The sequence below is a fragment of the Perissodus microlepis genome, chromosome 3 (assembly GCF_051167445.1).
Source record: "Perissodus microlepis isolate ML-2025 ecotype Zambia chromosome 3, ASM5116744v1, whole genome shotgun sequence".
Lineage (NCBI taxonomy): Eukaryota > Metazoa > Chordata > Actinopteri > Cichliformes > Cichlidae > Perissodus > Perissodus microlepis.
The window spans coordinates 31,427,921-31,450,126 of record NC_140463.1 but is presented as its reverse complement, the minus strand read 5'-3'; the positions used below and the strand labels follow the sequence as shown (position 1 = coordinate 31,450,126).

The 22,206-nt window shown below is 40.1% G+C and overlaps 1 protein-coding gene across 1 annotated transcript; it reads right to left on the bottom strand.

Moving 5' to 3' along the window:
* Window positions 1-62: 62 nt before the first annotated feature.
* On the bottom strand, window positions 63-17,970 carry LOC146391194 (thialysine N-epsilon-acetyltransferase-like). Its single transcript, XM_084922724.1, has 6 exons — window positions 17,863-17,970; window positions 4,278-4,329; window positions 3,320-3,403; window positions 2,078-2,179; window positions 1,946-1,986; window positions 63-182 (listed from the first exon to the last, which is right to left on the bottom strand). Exons 1-6 carry the CDS (start codon window positions 17,968-17,970, stop codon window positions 63-65), a joined length of 507 nt encoding a protein of 168 aa, XP_084778850.1.
* Window positions 17,971-22,206: the final 4,236 nt, after the last annotated feature.

Below are 22,206 nucleotides of genomic sequence, written 5' to 3'. Positions count from 1 at the left end.
GCTGGTACCCCAGGTGGTGACAATCAGACGCCTGATTAGCAGCTCCTGTGAGACTGTGCGTCCTAGTCCAAGTTCAAGCTGGTGTTCTGCAAAACCAAGTTGCAGCAGTATTTGGTGTGACCCCTAGTAGCATCTCCAAACTGAAGGCCAGGTTCCATGTAACGGGGGGTGTCAGAGACGGGCTGTGAAGTCAAAAAATTATTTTTTTTCACTCAGGTTTTTGTGGTGTGTTTCAATTCAGCCCTCTGTAAGTTGATAACTTGGCTCTTTCCAGGACTGAGGAAACATAACAGAGCACTTCTCTTCATAGATTTTGATACACTACAACTCGTTGTCACGTTTCAGAGACGAGTGAGCTTCTCCTGGCTCATGCATTTGTCCTGACTGTACACTTGGTCGTTCACTAATCACCCACCCAGTACTTAAGGTTGAAGATTACCCTCTGTCACTACCAGATTTTCTCACTTGCTGTGGTAGTGTTTAGCTCCTTGTGCTCTGTAGTTTGACCTTGTGAGAAAATTTTGTATTGCTTTGGATTTACACAGGTCTATTTTGTGCAGACATTTCCAGCTGTGGGTCTGAGAAACCTGTTAGGAAAAAGAAACCCAAAAAAGGAAAGTTGTTTTAAGAATTTGCTATTCATATGCCCTAATCTTCATTCTTTATTTCCTGTGAAAAGTCTTGTGTGCAAAATAGTTCTATTGAACTTTAATTCTGGTTGTTTAGGTTTGAGTTATGACAGAACGATGTGGTCTCAAACACGGATTCCGCAGACACCAGCCATGGAGTGCTTCTCGGAAAACACAACCAAGTACAGTGGCGCCAACAGGAAGAAATTATACATCATGTAGCTCAAATAGAAGTGCACAATCTAAATCAGCTTAATCATACACCAGAAGTCTTCACTGAGAAGTTGGAAGAATGCTGAAGTTTTCTAGTGTACGCATGGGTTTAGACAAATCTGCTGCACCTATTCTTTAGATCAGGCAAAGTTTCCTTGATTATTCAGTAGAATTTGGGCTTCTATGTGAGCTGCATAGCTGCATTTGAACTTAAACAAACAAAAAAATTTACTCTCTCTATGCTCACTTATAGCACCAGCTACAGGTTGAAGTTCTGCAACTGCAACTTATAGACATCTGCACCAAAAATACAGTGCCGGATGGCTCTGGTCCACTTTAACCCCTGAGTACAGCTCTATAAATGATACAGTATGTTATTTGTGTTACAATGTAGGACGTAGCAGAAAAATGTTATTAGAAAAATACTCAAGTACAGACAAATGAAAATTCTACTTATGTACAATAATGAAGTATTTGCAGTTCATAACTTCTAAATTTGAAAGACACTGTCTGAATTATGTGCCTTTTTTGTAATTTAATGCAAAAACATGCTTAGGAGGTATATATATATATATATATATATATATATATATATATATATAAATAATTAGCTTTATTCTATGACATTATACACTTTAATGTAAAAATCCTCTCAGGACTGGAACATCCACTGCCTGAGAGCCAAAATGTAACTCCAACTAAATTAGAAAACCAATTTTATGCTATTTATCTGTATACAGACATATCTGAACTATATTCATTTTTAAAGTTATGTTTCACAATAAGCCTATGTGCACAGACATTCAGAAAGCCTATGTAGTGGTAGGGGCTTCAGGTTGTCAGGTTTTGCAAAGAGGCCACTGAGTGGTGCTCCATCCCTGCATTATTTGGGCTGACCTCATGGCTGCAAAAGTCACAAGGTCATGATGAATAGGTTAAAGTTGAGCCAGGTGCTTCAGCGCCTCCCCCTCGCAGCTACAGGAGGGCAAAACCAAATCTGTATGCTACCTCTGAGACACTGTTTAGTACTTTTTGCTCACAAATACTGAAGACAGGAAAATCCTCAAGGTTTATCGTCCTCAGTGTTCACATGTTTCTCTCACCTGTGCCACCTTGCTCATTAGTGCTTTACCAACACCCTTCCCTGAAAGACAGATCATGTGCATTACTTTAGATCTTTTGCGAATACAGATACACAGTGATGATGAGACATCTTCTCAGAGGCTGTACTGTACCTCTGAACTCAGGCATCACATACAAGTCCTCCATATAAATGGCTCTGCCTGACCAGGAGCTGTAGGAATAGAAGTAAAGTGCATAGCCAATCTTTATGTGCCCTGAAAGAAGAAAAATATCAGTCTGAGCTAGCTTACGGTTTACAGTTAACAGTTTCAGTATTCATGAAATTTGTATATTTTTTTTGTCATTCCTTCCCACTGAGTTAATGACTCTGAATATTTAGCACAATGATTTACACACAATGTGCTGATTTACTTTACACTGTAAACACATAACTATTCCTTTACATCAGTGAAAAAATGATACAATTTGTGGTGCTGCTCACAGTTAATGTGTAGCAAACTTTATAAATGAAACCTCACATTTCCCAGTGGTGAGGCTGGTTAGGTCATTTTAACCACTATTACTTTTTTGGTTTTGGTTTCTTGGAGGCAGCAGAACGTCAGGAGTCATGTTGCTGGTGCCCAGGGACACTATGCAATATATTCAGTTTTAGAATTTATATTCAGTGTTAACTGTAGCCTGGCTCAAAGTTAATGCTGTCTTATTTTAATAAACAACACTGTCATATGCAAAACCAGCGTGGCACTAAGGGTGGATAATTTCAGGCTGGCACATGCCATCCCTCTAGATCTGCCCCTGCTAGTGACTTGATGAATCTGATGATTCTGAGTCCAGAACAATTTAGCTGCTAACTTCTCTGCTGATTGGTTCTGGACAGTTCATGGATTTATTGAGTTTTTCTAGCAGCTGATGAGAGCAGAGCACAACATTAATGAGGTCCAGGACACAAGTAGCTACTTCTCAGTATAGACTGATATTTGAAGTCAGCAGATAGTGGACAGCAGTGACTGTGTGGAAAAACACATGTGTCATGGAAGGAAAAAGCACAGCTGGGCCGCAGAGAGTAAGTAAGCAAATAAGAAGTGTTTATGGAGGTAGACTAATGTACAATAGAAAGTACAATAAAACTTACTTGCAAAAAACTAAAAATGAGGCTTACAACACTTTTGTACCCTGTTTGGGTTTTATAATAGTTTATTAAGGCTTACAGAATAATAAATTTGCTTGCAAGAACTTGAACATAAAAAAACAAGAGAAAGGTGACTGTTTCCTATGTTTCTTATTGTCTTTCCCTCGCAAGCAACAGAGACTTTGTGCTCACTCTAAGACCTACTGGCATAGTTAGTATCAGTGTAGTGAAAACAGTGTGTAAAAACTGAGTGTAACATGATCACCTTCTTTGGTTTTGTGCTGTTCTGGCACCTCAGCGATGATCCCATAAAATAACGGGTTATTGGAAAAGCCATCTTGCTCCAAGTCTGAAAAGAAATTACAGACATAAACATCCATCCATCTATTCTCTTTCACTTATCCTTGGCTGGAGCCTATCCCTGCTACCATAGACAAATATAATTTTTTTCCTAATATTAAGGTCACACATTACAGAGTGTTTGTAAACAGGTGTTTTGGACAGAAGAAAGAGGCCAAGGACACTTGGTGGTGGAATGAAGAAGTGCAAGAAAGTGTTGAAAGAGGCTAGAAAAGAAGGTTGGAAGAGAGTGTGTTGGGAAGATGGAAGGAACAGTTTGAGGAAATGATGAATGAAGAAAATGAGAGAGAGGAGGACGGGTGGAGGACTGCTGGTCTGCAGCTATGAAGACGATGAAAAGTGGGAAGGTGGTTGGTTCAGAATACATGTACTATTTTTATAAAAGGAGAGAAGTAATGTTCTTAGCTTTATTATATGCTTGTTTGGTACTAGCCTTATGTGGCTTTGATGTAAGTGTTTCTTGAGTCTCTGGGTGTCTATGAGACTGTGACCAAACTGCTTTTAAAATGATGTTGTCTTTTTATTATAATTATTTTCCTAAATCTGGCCTCTGACATATGTTCTCGAAACAGTTAGAAAAATAATAAAACTAAGACTAAAACTAATAAATAATCAACAAAAACTAAACATTTTCAAAAAGTAAAAACTAAAGTGAAATATGAAATTCCACCCCAGAAACTAAACTTTAAAAACAAAAAATCAAAATTTAAAGAAATACTGTATATAATTTTTTTTTTAAACTACAGTAACTTGGCTCTGAACCTCTTTTGGGATATCACCTTGGATTTAATATGTTTATGAAAAGTATAAAATAATACATTTACAGTTATGGCAAAAACGTGAGACATCACTACATACACTACCTTTCTGGGTCACTTTCACATGCTCTGCCAGGTTTTCATACTCTGCCAGTTCCTGGAGAAAATCATAAATAGCATCAGCTGTTTATATAACAACAATATTCAGCGCTTTATATAACCTACTTCCATACTACTCTCAGGAGTGTCCCTGAGTGAATTTTAAACTGACTTTGAAAGAATGGAAGAGCAGATCAGAATTATAAAGGGATATTTTAACAAAGGGCATTCACTTGGGGCTTCATGGAAAATGGAAAATTAATGATTGCTGAACCTGATAAAGAATATCTCACTGCTGAGAGTAAACCTGGAACACAAAATGAGGTCAGTTCATTCAGCCGTACATTCTCATTTTTTCATAAAATCCAATATTTTATATTTCTTTCTGTTTTTTTCTGGAAAGTTGTGGTTTTTTTTAACTAATAAACCTCATTAAGCTTCTAAACATTACACGTTTTCAGTTATTTTTTAACAGTACATTTTCTTTTGATTTCCATTTTACATATGATCAAAGATTTTGAAAATAATAAAAAAGGGTAAATTTGCAGGCTCGTTAAACAAATTGTGGAGAGATATATTAACCAGGCTTCAGTGTTTTTTACTGTACTGATATTGTAATGAACCGCTGATCTGTACCATAAGTTATCCTTGCGGGGGTTTGTAGGAACTTTATGCGCAGTCGCACTGAGGACAGATATGCTCAGAGGCATGCCCCGTAACGTGTATGGAGAAGTCTGTCGTGCGATGGGAATAAGTTGTACAAAGTCCATGTAAGTTACGATAATACTTTGATAAGTATGATAACTGTGTTTCTAATGTAAGGTATGTTGCTGCGTTTGTATTGTGAGCTATCTGAAAACCTTTTTATTCTGTACTTACGTTACTTACATCCATGTGCTATTTTTTAGCTTAGACTAATTCAACCAGACCCAGAACTGATCCGGAATCAAAACAGGACTACAACAGTAAACAAGACAGAACCAGAATCAGAACTAGATGTTAGTAGCACTAAAAATCATCATAGACCTGCATTACACTTATTTTTTAATTCTACCAAAGTACAATATTTAGATGGCAAACAACCATTTGACTAACATGTGTGTCTCACCTGCTCTTGTTCCATCTCTGTTCTGTCGTCATTCTCTCTCTCTCTCTCTGTTCCTCTCTCTCCCTCTCTCTCTCTCTCTCTGTTCCTCTCTCTCCCTCTCTCCCTTTCTCTCCCTCTCTCTCTCTCTCTCTGTTCCTCTCTCTCTCTCTCTCTCTCTGTTCCTCTCTCTCTCTCTCTCTCTGTTCCTCTCTCTCTCTCTGTTCCTCTCTCTCTCTCTCTCTCTCTCTGTTCCTCTCTGTTCCTCTCTCCCTCTTTGTGCTGACAATCAAGCCAAACACTAACATCATCAAATATACAGTTGAAACCAGATATTTATGTACTCTTCAGATAAAAACACAAACACTTTTTTAATTGTAACATCAAATCAGACTAAATGTTTATTTTTTTAGATTGATAAATATAAAAACACATTTGTTAACTTTATTCTGAGCCACACTTATGGAGCTCCACAATTCTTTTCCAGGTGTTTTGGTTGACATCTCTTGATTTTTCCATGTCACAGAAACAGGCTCTGTGTTTTGCCTTATATGCATCCACAGGTGTGCCACCAATTTACTCACATGGACTCTACTAACCTATCAGAAGCTTCTTCAGCTCAGAATGGAATCGTCTGGAGTTTTCTTATTAATTAACAATAAACTTAGTGTATATGTGCTCCTAAATTTGATGAAAGTGATTAAAATAGACAGCTCCCTCTTTTTATTATGACATTTAACTAATTCAAAAGATATTTCAAAATTTATTTATCTAAAACAAAAGTTTACTCTAAATTGATGTCTAACAGTAAAAAAAAGTTTTTATGTTTTCTAAGTGTATGTAAATATCTGGTTTCAACTGTGAATATACTGCTGTGTATTGAAATTCCTCTTGTTTTGCATAGATATACTGAACAACATCCAAAGCATAATGTATAAAATAACATCTACCTGAGTTTTTTCTTTGAAAGAAGCTCCTTATGTCCATTGTTGTGTTCATCAGTACACAATTGAAACCGATTTAGTGAGTTTGTTTAGCCGTGGAGGGTAACAACTGAAAATATGAAATGTAAGCTAAGACTCTCTAAAAAATCAGCATTGCTGTTCGGCTTTTTATTTATCCATTTGTTGATTCACTCGAAGAGCAAGTAACGCAACCAAGTGATCAGTTTGATATCAATCTTTTGTGATACACCGTCATATTTACATTATTAGTTCAGTACGAATGATTTGCTTTGGTACCTGGTCAAACTTAAGCTCTCCTCTGTCTGCAGCAAACTCGCAGGTAGCAGCTTCTCCCCCCTCGCTCACATGGGTGCTGTGCTCAGTCTCCTAGTGCCTGAGCTCGGATCATACCAAAATTAGGGGGAATTTACGATGGTGCGCTCTGTGCTTCGTGTGTTGTTTTTGTTTTATACAGTTGTCAGTCAGGCATCTAACTAACAAATTACACTCCAAAAGACCCCATGCTTCTGAAAAAATGACATGGGCTTAAGCCCAGTAAGTCACCCCCCCCCCGCTCCGCTGATGGTTGACTCCACATCTCCCGAACACTATGTCGATTTAAGAACGCAAGACCGAAACAGCGAGACCAAGACCGAGACCAAGACAAAAGTCTGTCGAGACCAAGACAAGACCAAGACAAAAGTCCGTCGAGACCAAGACCACGTAAAAGTGGTCTCGAGACCAAGACCGGTCTTGAGACATCCAACTCTAGCTTAGACATGTGTGTCATGCAAGCTAGCAGCACCCCATGAGAAACGGGCCGAAGTGTTTAAGTGTTCACGGGAGTTTGCACCCTTGGCAAGCGGACTGAGGTATGTGATGAGAACTGATCTGTTGTTATATTTTATTTAACCGAACGGTGTAACCCCTTGATGCTGTTTGAAGTAACCCTTTTTGTTTTATTTAATCTGTGACTGTATATCCCAGAATTACTTGTTTGAACTTACCTGAATTAACTTAAGCTCATTGTTGTTATTGCTCATTGTTATACTTCAAAAGGACTGTACGGGTATCAATTTTTTCTTATTTTATAGTTTTCACAGTGCTCAATGATGTCCAGAGAATGAGGCGCGTGTGGTGAGGAAATAAATGGCTGCACCCGTTAGAGACTCTTCTGTCATTCTTGATGCCAAGGGCTGCTACAGTGAAAACTCATCGCTGCCTTGCAGCCATCTACATTCATCTTATTCTTTCGTCGAACTGTGAGTAAAGGAGTGTATCGCATCATCCAGAGACTGCTGGATCAGTAAAGGACTCAAAATAAGGACATTATAAATACAATGTCATGCACATCTGCATCTTGTAAGCTGTGTGAGCAAATGATCTTCAACATGGCAGTCTAAAGTAATGCAAGAAAGAAAGACCTCTTCTGTATTTAACACAGCATGTAAACTTGTGATGCGGAATATCCCACATTTCTTGCATCAGAATGCCTAAGACTGGATCTGGGCTTTATGCTATCAGTTGTACTTCTGTAAAAACTTAAGTGGCAAATTGTCTGATTTGAGGGCATCATCAGTATTATTATGTGTTAAATTATTTGGGTTTTGTTGCCAGTCTGTGAGGTTAAAGGTGTAAATATCTAAGTTGAGTGTTAATAAGTTTTGAAACCACCACTCAACCCATTTGAGTTCAGATATATACACTTAAAAGGGCAGGTGCAACAAGCCAAAAATAAAACTAATAATAATGTTGTCCCCCGTTGAAGAAATAGACAAATCTACAGAGGCACAACAGGCCAGGTCCAGCTCCAGAGAGCGAAGACTAACAGAAAAGGGGCAGGAGATGCATGAACAGGAAGCCAAGAAAAATGAAAGGTCACTTAGCAAGGCATATGAGTCCTGGAAGGAGTTAGCAAGAGGAGTTAGAACAAAACTGAAAGGTTTCTGCTCAAACGAAGACCTTGTTAGAACACAAACGGACATTAAGGCTAAAGAAGCATTAGTGCATGAACTGTATGAGCCTATCCGACGTAATCATACTTCTACTCCAGATGTTGTCAAGAGAATGGATGCGTGTGTTGCCCTAACAACAGAAATTTGTGATCTCATTAGTAAACTACTAGAAGATATAGATAAGACTTTTTAATGACAGGCTCGAGAAGGAGCGTGTAAGGATGATATTAAGTAAGGAGGAGTATGGATCTGGTTTTGGGAAAACTGAAACAGAAACAGTTATTTCAGAGCATTCAAAGGGCTCAGATTCATACCAGAGCCACCTCTACGACTTCTAGCAAACATGTGGATGCCGAAGCTGACCTTGCAGCTAAACTAGAGAGGCAAAGGCAATGCAACGAATACATGAACAGCAAGAAAAGTTGAGTAGCCTAGAGCATGAGTGGAAAATCGAGGAAGCACAAATGATTGCAGAAATGACAGCAAATCTAGAGGAAGAGAGAACTAAACTGCAACAGCTACAGGCAGAAAATGAGGAAAAAGTAGCAGCAGCCAGAGTGAGAGCTTACAACAACTACGATGGATTGGAAAGCCTTAAGTATGAGGCAGATGACAAATCACAACTTGATAGCCAAATCATTGAATCTCAAAATCCATTGAATCCACAGGCTGAATCATTTCGACCTCAGTGTGCACCACCTGAGATTTTGCAAAAGCAACAGGAGGTCAGCTTAACACAGGAGCTTGCAAGCTTGTTCGTCTCCAACCGTCTGCCTGCACCTGAACCCACAGTGTTCACTGGTGACCCTTTAAAGTTTATAGACTGGAAGATATCCTTTATGGCATTGATTGGCCACAAACACCTCCCCGCAGGTGAAAAAATGTTGTACTTGAAAAGTTATTTTGCAGGTGCGGAAGGCGGTCGAAGGATTCTTCTATCGAAACTCAGAAGATGCATATCAGGGTGCCTGGGAGATTCTTCAGGAGAGGTATGGAAGTTCATTTGTCGTCCAAAAGGCTTTCAGGGATAAACTGATGAAATGGCCAAAAATAGCTCCCAATGACCCAGTAGCCCTCAGAGAGTTTTCAGATTTCCTTCAAAGTTGGGTCGCGTTGTTGTGGATGAACTAGACAGATGTCAAGAGTATCCACCATTTGCTCATTTCACCAGATTTCTACAAAGGGAAGCTAGAATAGCCTGCAACCCCATTGCTTCTCCCTTCTTATTAACCACTAAAGTAACAGATGAAAGGCTTCCTAAGAGAACCAAGGCACTCAGCACAAATGCTCAAGCTAAGCACTCTGCAGGTAAACCAGGGATCTTAATTTCAAAGCCAAGACCACCATGCTTCGTCTGCAACGATGAAACACACGGTGTCGCCAAGTGCCCAACCTTTGCCGCAAGGCTTCCTGATGAAAAGAGAGCTTTCATTCGTGAAAACCGTCTTTGCTTCGGCTGTTTAAGAAAGGGTCACACTAGTAAAGAATGCAAAAGAAGGCACACATGCACTATATGTAGTCGAAATCATCCAACTTGCTTGCACATAGAGAGAATTGAGGGAGCCAGTGAAATGTTAAACAGTGATTCATGTGACGCCCACAAGTGTATGGTCACAATTGTAATTGTTTTGTGAATTGTTTTTGATGTAAAAGACCTGATTTTATGGTGGTATTGCACTTTTCATTTAGAGTTATGGACAATGTAATTGCGTGGCATTGCCACAAGGGGGAGATAGTGGTGAGTGCAATAGGCCGTTGCAGCGCGTCTCTGCCTCAGACGAGGAAGAGCCTGCAGACTGAACGCAACTGATGTCTCCTGTCTCTGCTTTTCTGTTAAAAAAACAGGTCAGTAGTTCAAGTTTGCTCACTGCAATGTACATATAAAGGCAAGAAACCTTTTTCTGTCTTAGTTTAAAGACTGCGAATGTTGTGAGAGAGTGTGTTTTCACCGATTGAGAGAAAGCTAACTATACCGCCATTTGTAATGGAAGCCGCCATTTCACTCGTAGTCTAAATAGGCAGCTGGTCTTATTACCTGTTTTATTTTGTGACAAATGCAGCTCTTAGACACTTCTTTTATCCTGACATTATTGGAAGTTACAGTTGATTAGGACCTACCCAGTTCTTATGTGTCAAATGTAAATAATCTGATGTATACTGTTTGTGGATGATTGTGAACTGTTTGTGAGCAATGATAGAATATTTTTGTTTATTGGTTACAAATGTAATATATTGTTTGAATCTGTTAAAGTATAAAGAATGTATTATGGTATATAAGCGGGTTAATTGCAGTGTTAGTGGTGCTGCACAGAAATGTTTTTGATGCTAAAATGCAGTAGAATTGGTTACAGATTTATTGTAAATAAGGACACTCATATACAATGATTAGTTTATAAGTTTATTCTTGCGAGAGTGCAAGGTAACCAAAAGGGTTTGAGCTATGGACCTAATTGAATGTTTGTGTTGTTAAAAGAGAAATGTGTGTGTCTAAATGGAAAGAAAAGGACGTTGTTAAATTCTGTTAATAAACCAGACGAGGAAGAGCCTGCAGACCGAACGCAACTGATGTCTCCTGTCTCTGCTAACAGTTTAAAAACAGACCCCATCGAAGGCCTGTAACATAATTTTGGTGGCCCGTACGGGGATCAGCATGCTACGAGGGTGACTGCTGATCCTTTAATCAACGAACCAGAGACAGCCATCACAGGGCAGGCGTGTTGGAACAGCAGACGTGCAACTGAGGCAGCAGCGGGACCTGTGTCGAGGAGGGGAACCCCTGCTGGAGAGGTGACGGGCTGCGTGTTTGAGCTGACTGCACTGTGAGGAGTTGCTAGCCAAAGAACACACAATGGAAGACAGTGAAAGAAAAGAACTGGCTTGGCAGATCAGAAAGAGTCTCTATGCACTGACAGCAGAGGAACTCTTCCAGATTGCTACAAACATCACACCAGTACCTGATGTGGACCCCGCAAGTGTAAGACGTGGTGATGAGGAAAGTTGTTTTGATTATGTTTGTGCTTATCTGCGCTGTCAGACATTGCTTGACTTAGAGGATCAGGGGTTTTCACACCTACTGTTGTTGAAAGATGCTATTATTCATCTCATTGATAGTCGTACCGCTGAAGTATCTCACCCTGTAGTCTCAGAGGAAAATGTTGTTACTCTCACAACACTTAAGCACCCTGAACAGAGTGATGTACTTACCTCAGCTATATTGCCTCTTGAGTCTGTTAATCCACAAATAACAGAGTATGAAATGCTAAAGGCTAACTACGAGGCACTTGGTAAAAAGTTAGCAGATTTACAAGTGACATCCGCAACACAAGACACACCCACCCCCACTATTACACAGTCACTCCAGCCTCGAGCTGAGAGCGTGACAAACAGCCGGTCCACCACAGACATGCGACAATCTAAGCCTGATCACATGGTTTCCCTAAGAGACCTGCCATTTTTGCAACGCAGAGAGTTTAAAGTACATGGTGGTCAGGTTGGGGACATTGCATCTGACATTAGCTACCATGGACTGTGTAAGCAGATTGAGGAGGGGCTCAAGGTGAAGCACACAGAGGGAGAGATCATTCAAGGTGTGCTCCGTATTATCAAGCTGTGAAGAGAAAAGTTATTAGAAAGGCAAATGAAGTCACACTCAGATATCTAATTTTTACATGCGCATGGGCGGTCAGTCCGATCTGCTCTGCTGTCAAAGTGCGCACAACAGATGTGACAGAAAAACCGCCCAGGGCTCTCAGCGCATTCTTTATTTATACTCCAAGTGAGCTTTCAAGGAAGTGGGAGTGGTATGTTCAGTATACAAAAACGTTTCCATAATAGGAGAAACCTTTAGCTTGTCTGTTGAAATAGGAGATAGCTTGGTATGTATAGAAACTTAAACATTTCCTTAAAAGGAGAGTGAGAGAGGGGGATGACCGTTAACTCAGGATGTAGTATGTATGTCACCGCATTCCTCTACACATCTGGTTCCACTTTCCTTTCCTGTGGTGGTTCCAACTCACAAGCTCTCCTATCTTAAATGAAGCTACAACTAAACAATAATCACAAAACTAAAAAATCTCTTATCATTCCCTCCTGTTTGTAGCGATTTTAAGCAAATACATCAATGTGTTTCAGACACAGACCCTACATTGTGAGTGCTTTCGGTCTGGTCGTCATAAAATGTGTATCATTCAAACATAATCATTCATCACATTAGTTTCATACTCATCGTCTTCTCCTTCTTCCTCGTCTGGCATAGTGACATATGCAACAAGAGATTGAGATATCATTCTTGATACCATTCCTCTTACACAGGGGATAATGCATGTAGTAAAGATACAAAACATAATAAGTATTAGGCCAATAAACATTAAAACCTTAAACATCAATGTTTTCCATGAGCCGCTCATAAACCAATTCCACCAATTACTTTGTGAATTTGCCCAGTCGGTTACCTGTGCCTGTTGAACGTTTCTAAGTAATTGTAGAGCATTTGTCATATTATCAGAATGCACATTGTCTGGAATATATGTACAACAAGTTATATTAAACAAAACACAGTCTGCGCTTTTCTGCCAAGATCATGTCCAGGGCAACTCTGTGTTGCATAACAGTTATTCTTATGGCATCAATTTCCTGATTTTGCTCTTTGTTGATGCTGGTCGATGCATTTAAAAACAGTCCAAAACTATAGTCCAATAGTCAGGAGGTTGCTGTGGTTTAGGACAATTCCTGAATATTGATAACCTAGACTGGCAAAGCTTGCTGCGCATGTCACTTGAATCATGTTCATAAGTCTGCCATATAATGTAGCATGCTGTGTTGTAGCAGGCATGTGTGAGCATATATAACAATCTTTGTCTTCTTTGCGATTATATATGTATCTATACCAGGCGTTGTTCATCCAGGGATGGATGTGGTCCTGTGTCACTTCAGCCAGGTGTGAGTTGTCATATGTCCATGCCCTTCTATGCATGTTGGCTTCTTGATCCTTTAAGTGCATCAGGGTCCATGCTGTAAGCAGCAGGGCCAAGGTGGTAAGCAGAATAATCTTCATGATGACCAGACACACCGATTTACTCTGGTGAGTAGACTACAGGCGAGAAGTAGAAGGCGGGATATACCCAATCAGCCCTCCCTTCACCTGTAGATCACCAAAGAGTCGGGATGGTGGTGTCTTTAGGTTGTGCTGTCACTCACTTCCATTTTTGCAATGGCTCTGGTGGGTCCAAGAGGGCCTCTCAGCGTTTTTGCAAGCTGTTGGCGTCGTTAGGAGTACTTGGTATGGACCTTCCCACCGGGATGGGTTCCAATTCTTTCTCTGGAGTACTCGTATAAGGACCCAATCGCCTGGTTTTAATCTGCAAGAGACTTGAGAAGCGTCGCATGGCAGTTCAAAACAATATCCCTATTTTCTACTAGTTTTGCCATTCTTTCTACTAAAGTTGTCTTTCTAACAGATTTATCTATTGGTTCATTTTCATCAATTCATGCATCTTTTCACTGAGGTCTGATTCAAACTATCTTACTTCTAATTCTTTCCAAAAATAATTTCACATGTAACAATTTATGTATGTGTGTTTTCTATTTTTGTTTACCTCTTTGTTGTGATCTGGTGGACATCTCTAAACACCATCATAAGTTCAGGCTTCAATTTCAACCCAATTATACTCCTCTGGGCTTCACCTTCCCACTGGCCCCTGTACCCTTCTCAAAGTGTCCTTTGTTGTGTTAAATCTCCAGCAAACACAATCTGTTTCTTCTCTGTTTCTTCCTTTTAGATTAAGTCCCAGCCAGGCAAAATATCACATTCAGTGCCTTTAAACAGTCATGTCACACTGTTCTTACCAGCCTGCTGTTAATTCTTCAATTCCACGATATTCTGTTGGTCTTCATCAGGAGATTGACTGTCCTTTGAGCTTCTTTTCAGGATCGGGACAAGTGGGAGGTCAAGCTGTAAAATTTTAAGCCAAACTTTGGCTTGTTTTCTCCCAATTATGTTAATCTATGGTTTTGCTACTATGCTCAAAATTCTAGGTTGAGAAAAGTCCACCTTTATTTATTTGTGACCTATATTGACACACTAAACCATACCATTAATATCATTTTCATTTCTTTTCTTAAAGCCTCCATTTGCTTCATCTGGCTAGAGTCTGTCTCTTCTGTTTTTCTCTCTGGGTGCTCACTCCTTATATGGGCATGCAAAGTTCCTGTCACACACACACTTCCTGTTACTCTCTTTTGTGTTTCTACAGGCTAATCAAACTCATTTTGTATTTACAATCTACAAACCCTCTGTAATTCTACTAACTTCTAATCTAAAATGTAACGTCATTCACACAATAATTTCATAATCCTCTCACACACACTGCCTTTTAAATAAACTAAACTCTTTGCATTTTTATCTATTTCAGACATTTTCTGAGTCTCTGTTTTATGGTGCCGTTAGTTCTCTCTACTAACCCTGCACTCCATAGATGATAAGCACAATGATTTCTTATACTGAATCCTAGTGCTTCAGAGACCTTACTGATCACATCATTGACAAAATGTGTCCCATTGTCTGATCTTATCAGAGAAGGGATACCATATGTTGGAATAAAATGATTACATAAACATTTTGCAATGGAGATTGCCTCTGCTTTCACTGGATATATCTCTGGTCAGTTTGAAAACACATCTATGATCACTAAGGCATATTTTAATCCTTGACATTCATTCAATTCAATAAAATCCATGTGGATGGTGTGGAGAACTGGCCTCTCTTAGGTCTTAAGTTTCCTTATGAGTTGTGTTTTTGACAGAATAGGCATGTTCTTACAAATTTTTCGCTGAAGTTTCAAAATTTATAGTGTAAAAGTATTATTTATCTATACTATATTTCCCTCCTGTTGACACATGTATTACTTCATGTGTCACTACAGCCGCTGTCCTGTGTAACGACTCTGGTAATATTGGTTTTCCATCACAGACCATTAAATCATCTTTCAGTTGTGCTCCACATTTCAGCCACTTGTTCTGTTCAGTGATTGTTGCAGCTTTTTGTTCGGTTTTTAGTACATCAAGTGGTATTTGTGTACAATGTTCGGATGTTAGAAGCGTTATCGTTTGTTGTGCAGCCTGCTTTGCTGTTTGATCTGCAAAATTATTTCCTTTTGTGACAATAAAATTGTCTTTTTGATGTGCTGCACATTTACAAAGTGCCAATTGTTTTGGCAAGCTAATCACTTCCAATAAGATTTTTAATAAGCTGCCGTGTTGCACGGGGTTATCCGTAGAGGTGACCATACCTCTGTTATGCCAAATTTTGGCAAAGTGGTGCACTGCTGAAAAAACAAACTGGCTGTCAGTGTATATATTTATATTTTGGCCTGCGTGCAATTCATATGCACATATGACTGCATACGTGCAGCCGACTCTTTTACTGCCTCTGCTGCGGCTGCATAGGCTTACATATGCAGGCAGGCCTGACGCTACAGAGTCTAATTTACACGAGTCTAAATTTCACCAGGAATGTTAACAGGTGTTATTTTTCTCCAAATACCTGTGTTATCACAGCTTTCATATAACCTGCTCCTCTATCTACACGTAAGTAGAAAGGCTTATCATAGTCAGGCAGTGCTAAAACTGTATCTGTCTGTAATGCCTATTTTTAAATAACTGAATGCTTCTTCTGTCTTCTCTATAGATGCAACATTACATTTTCACTTAATGCATTTTTAGATAATTTCTAGTTTTTCAAAGAATCCACCCATCTCACACATCTTACACATTTCAAACTTTGAAGTTAGGGTTTTATATATATATATATATATATATATATATATATATATATATATATATATATATTAAACTTTGAATTGCTCACAGTTCTAAAACTAGGCATTTGTAAATCATATGCCTAATCACTATGTGTCACTGTGATCCACAAGTATGGTCACAAATTCGCTTCCAAATCAACAAAATAAAATAATCAAACAAAAAACATACATGAGTCAGGACACAAAAAGAAAAATGCTGCTACTGAAACAGAGCAGAAGTGTGAGGGAAAAACTGAGCTCACAGACAGCTGCGTGTGTTGGCTTTTAATGCAGCTTCTGCTCTAAAAACAAATAAATAAAAATAAAAGAAAATGTGTAACATGCTCATCAACTTAGCGGTGTCCACATATTTAATTCAGCTTCTCAATCCTGTAGCTTTAGCTGTTGTCTACAGGGTTTGGCTTATTAGTTGTTATTATAGGTGTGCTCTATATCTCAGTAATATTTTATCCAGGATAAATGACAGATGTTTAAGCAGGTCAAGTGCCTCTATGCACGTAATTAGTTTAGATAGTTTCTTTATTTTCTTCATCTCATGTGTCATTATACTGAGTTTGAGCAAACCTTAAGCTTGATGCAGACTACTTCATAACAATCATCCACTTCACATCATAACTGACTAGGTTGCTTCTCATTATTAATATTATGTCATTATTAATATTATCATCTTTTTCTTTCTATATTATGACAATAGTATACTACAATATTTTATTAGTGTATACCACTATACTACTACTGAGCCAATTTAATAGTTAGGATCATCTTACTCAGCAAACAGATAATTTAGAATTCATCCAATCTGTACAAATTTGCTTTTCTCTGAACAGGTTTGTGCCTACTTTTTAGACTGGTCTTCTGTTTGTCTCATCTCAGATCCAACCTTCAGTCACATTCATTCTCTCTGTTGCGTGACGAACCAAGCAATTTATTATTATATATTTTATATTTTATTTTGTATCCATCAAGGGCTTCGGGTGATCTGCAGTTTCACCCTTTCCCAAGCTGGAGACATTCACCTTTTCACACACTTTCCTTGGCTGAACAATGACACAGCCCTAATGTACCTTATGCATCTCTCTATTTTATTTAAAAAGTTTTCGTGTGAATTATTTCCTTTCATTGATTTTATACATTCTGGGCATGATTGTCATGCTAACTATGTTTCATTGTTAATATCAGCTTACAGGTTGTTATCTTTCCTATTATTAGTTTCAATACGGTAAAAATAAGTTCTAATATAATTTTGTCTTTATTTATTTTATTTTTGTACTTCTTATATTTATATCTATTCGGTGGGGTCTGTTTCCAACCTTTTTAAACTACTTTAAACTATTTTGATCTCTAGTTTTCACTTAATAAGGGTTTTATTAGTCACTGCACTGTAGTGTGACCTGATGCTGATTTTACTATTAGAGTATCTTCTGAGAATTGTACTTCCTGTGGTCTTCTGTTCAAAACGGTTTTACATACTCCTGTATCACATAACATCTGCACTGGTTTGCTATTAACATATACTGTCAGTGTAGGTTTGCCTTTTACTTCAGACACTAATTGATAGACAGTAAATACTTCTGCGTCACTTTTATCATTTTCATTTGGCTTTTTCTCATTTAGTCATTCATTTGAATATTGCCGTTTGTCTGTTTTATGTCTGCAATCTCTGGCGAAATGCCCTTCCTTGCCACAATTCCAGCACGTATTATCTCTTTCTTCACTTCTTTCGCGTAAGTCTGTCTGTCCTACATATCTCTGGCCCTTTCCTCTAAATCCTCCTCTGTCCCTGTCTGTTACCTCTCCACCTTCTCCACCTTCCCCTGCGGGATGGCCGTATCTGGGGTTTAGTACTGCTATCATGGGAAAAATGCCGGGAGGACCAGGTGGATCAACATCACCTCCCATATCTCGTCCGTAGCGATCTTTTCCTATTTTTTCTTTTTTCTTTTTTTTTTTTTCTGTGGATTTTCACCTAGTGCTATTTCATCTAACATGTTTTGTGCCTCTGCATAAGGACCAGGTTGAGGTCTGAACGGATCACAGGATTGTTTAAGGGGGGTCGCAGCAGCGGAAGTGGGGGCTGGTTTCACAGCAGCAAAAGTGGGGGTCGGCCTCGCAGCAGCGAGTGGAGCATATGGTGGGGGGTCTAATACCTCTGCCTTTTCTTTCTTCTTTTCTTGTTTCTTTTGTTTATTCTCACATCGTCTATCTGCCTCTCTCTTCCATACTTGGAAATATTCTAATTCTTACGTGCGTTTTCCTTCTTTCTTTCTCTATTTTGTCTCTCCTATTTCTTTCAGTAATGCTTCTTTAAGTTGTATTAATGCAGATGGGCTACATTCTCATTTAGTCTTTTTAGAACTTCTCCATCTTTGCACACTAATTTGTCCGGCGCCTGGACACTTTTTTCCTAACCACTGTTCGTCAACAGTAAACTTAGTGGGCTAATTACCCATTAAAACAGAACTGCAGAGCCTTCTCTGGTATTAGACTTAAAGAGTGGTTACTGACTACGCCCTTCTACTCCACTCTAATTAGTGGAGCGGTGTCAGTTTTATGAGGCGGAACTCAACCGTTCTCTTTTGTCACCAGTACTTCAGCTACTGACAGGAAATAAAATGACAATAACAATGAGAGTGATTCAGCAGCGTATTTGTGCTGTTTAAATCAATTCACTCTCAACACACAGAAAACACAAACATTTAAACAGACATTTCACACAATCGCGCAGACCTTTTCGGAAGGCCAGTCCTAAAGCTTTTATTTTGAAAATCCTTTCGGCGGATCAGTCCAACGCTTTTATTTTGAAAATCCGTTCGGTGGATTACCCCAACGCTTTTATTTTGAAAATCCGTTCGGTGGATCACCCCAACGCGTTTATTTTGAAAATCCGTTCGGTGGATCACCCCAGCGCTTTTACAAATCCGTTCGGTGGATCACCCCAGCGCTTTTACAAATCCGTTCGGTGGATCACCCCAGCGCTTTTACAAATCCGTTCGGTGGATCACCCCAGCGCTTTTACAAATCCGTGCAGTGGATTAGACTAATTACACCCTTTCGGCGGGTGAGACCAAAGTTCGTTTTACGCGAGTGTAAATGAGTGACTTCCTTTACCTTCCCAAGATTCTCTGGCTATGTTGAAAGTCAGCCACTGGATCCCAGCGTCGTGGACCACTTGATAAAACACTGGCCAGGAATCGAATTTTAGCGTCCCTGGACTTTTTCACTCCTACCTAGAGGACAGATTTCAGTGCAGCTTTCCACGACGGCAGGACACAGCGGCCGATGCTTCCTATCCGGCTCGGAGGACCAAGAAAATGTGAAGAGAAAAGTTATTAGAAAGGCAAATGAAGTCACACTCAGATATCTAATTTTTACATGCGCATGGGCGGTCAGTCCGATCTGCTCTGCTGTCAAAGTGCGCACAACAGATGTGACAGAAAAACCGCCCAGGGCTCTCAGCGCATTCTTTATTTATACTCCAAGTGAGCTTTCAAGAAAGTGGGAGTGGTATGTTCAGTATACAAAAACGTTTCCATAATAGGAGAAACCTTTAGCTTGTCTGTTGAAATAGGAGATAGCTTGGTATGTATAGAAACTTAAACATTTCCTTAAAAGGAGAGTGAGAGAGGGGGATGACCGTTAACTCAGGATGTAGTATGTATGTCACCGCATTCCTCTACACATCTGGTTCCACTTTCCTTTCCTGTGGTGGTTCCAACTCACAAGCTCTCCTATCTTAAATGAAGCTACAACTAAACAATAATCACAAAACTAAAAAATCTCTTATCACAAGCCTGGACAGTTTAAGGACATGTTGATCAGTAAAGATGACTTGACCCTCATTGAACTCAAAAGCTTGCTACGTTCACACCTGAGTGAGAAGAGTGGGAGTGAGTTATTTCAGGAATTGTTGAGCACTAAGCAACATGACCATGAAACTCCACAACAGTTCCTCTACAGGATGATTGGACTGAAGCAGAAAGTCATGTTTGCATCCAGGCAGGATAACATGGACGTTGCGTATGAGACACATACGATCCAAAATGTGTTTCTACGCACCATTCATCAAGGTCTTCTACCAAAATATAGTGATATTCGTAATGAACTCAAGCCACTACTATCAGACTACAGTGTGTCAGATGAAGCCTTGATAAGGCAAGTGAACAAAGTGTCAAGTGAAGAGAGTGAGCGACAGCGAAGACTTGGATATTCCACTCGACAAAAGGTAACACATGCTCATACTGCTCAACTTGAACCGGCTAAAGACACTGAAATGACTGACTGTAAATCTAAGAGTAAGAATAAAGTCATAGAAGAGCTGGCTGCAAAGGTGGAAACCCTGACCAAAGTGGTGGAGTCTCTCACAGCCAGTCAGGCTCGTGAACCCACTTGTCAGTGTGCACACCCAAAGCAGAAGCCCAGACAAACTGCAAAACAGTACGGCTGTCCCAAGTGTATTGAAAGCGGGGCCACTTCATGCACTCATTGTTTTATCTGTGGGGAGACAGGTCACAGGGCAGTGGGATGTCTCAAACGAAGCCAACACAGAAGCTCTAGTTGGCCTTCTGCTGATATACACACTCCCAGAACCAATGGACAGCCAGACCCAAAATCACCAGGTATGTGCTCAGAAGAGTTTGCTCATGTCAGAAGTAGTTGGGCGACCCTTCCAATGAAAAATGCAGACACAGGGGCAAGTGAGAGAGTGGCACAGCTTGTTGGAAAAAAATGTAAAATCAAGTGTTACATTCATAGCTTTGCAGTGGACTGTTTATTGGACACAGGTGCACAAGTGAGTCTCATTGATCGCCAGTGGGCAAAAACCTACCTCTCTGACCACAAACTCCGGCCACTGACAGAACTTATTGGAGATAAGGCTCTTAGTGTGCTTGGTGTTAATGGCCAGCCATTACCCTACGACGGCTGGGTGGGCATGATGGTGAGTCTCCCAGAGAATAGTGACCCAAACTTGATTGTACAAGTCCCCTTTTTAGTAAGCAGTGTGCCCATGGACTGCCCCCTGATTGGTTTCAATGTAATTGAACAGCTGATACTGGGGCCAAATGCTAGTACAAACCTCTTACCCACCATTGTGAGCCTCCTGCGCAGCGCAATGAACCTCCAGGATGACACAGCGACGGCACTAGTCAACTTCATCCAGACCAAGCTTACCAGTGATAACGTGGTCAGCCAGAGGGTCCTAAAAGTGGACCTGTATGATGTAGTAATCCCAGCTGGTCAAGTTAAGTATGTTAAGTGTAAAGTCTCCTCTACAGTTGACATGTCCAACCCCCTCGTGCTCTTTGAACCAACTGAGAGCAACCCACAACTGCAACAGCTTGATGTTGGCAACAGCCTCCTCACAGTTTGTGATGCCAGAGTCCCATATGTCAAAGTACCTATTGGCAACCACACTAAGCACGATGTGACCCTCACCGGCAGAGCAGCCCTTGGAACTATTGAACCAATAGCAGGAGTCGTACAAACTGACTTACCAAACCTCGGTGAGCCCAAAGTGACCCAAGATGTCAACTCTGATGTATCTCAAATACCCCAGCAGTGCGGTGAAGATCAAGCAACACAGGAATGGGATCCACCTGTTGATGTTAGCCACCTGACTGAAGACCAACAAACTGTTGCCAAGAAAATGTTAAGAGAAGAGTCAGGGGCTTTTGCACGTGATGAGAATGACATGGGGTGCATTCCCAGCTTGGAAATGACAATAACAGTCAAAGACACAACCCCAATTCAGAAATCGTACACCTCAATTCCAAAACCCCTCTATAAGGATGTTAAAGAGTATATTGAGGACCTCCTAGCAAGAGGATGGATTGTAAAGTCTAGATCTCCTTACTCTGCGCCAATAGTTTGCGTGCAGAAAAAGGATGGCTTCCTAAGACTCTGTATCGACTACCGTCTCCTGAACCAGCGCACAGTACCTGATCGCCACCCATTACCAAGAATCCAGGACCTCATTGACACCTTAGGGGGTTACAACTGGTTCTCCATTTTGGACCAGGGAAAAGCCTATCACCAGGGCTTTATAGCAGAAGGATCCTGCCATCTGACTGCATTCATCACCCCCTGGGGCCTTTATGAATGGGTGCGAATTCCCTTCGGTCTTACCAACGCACCTGC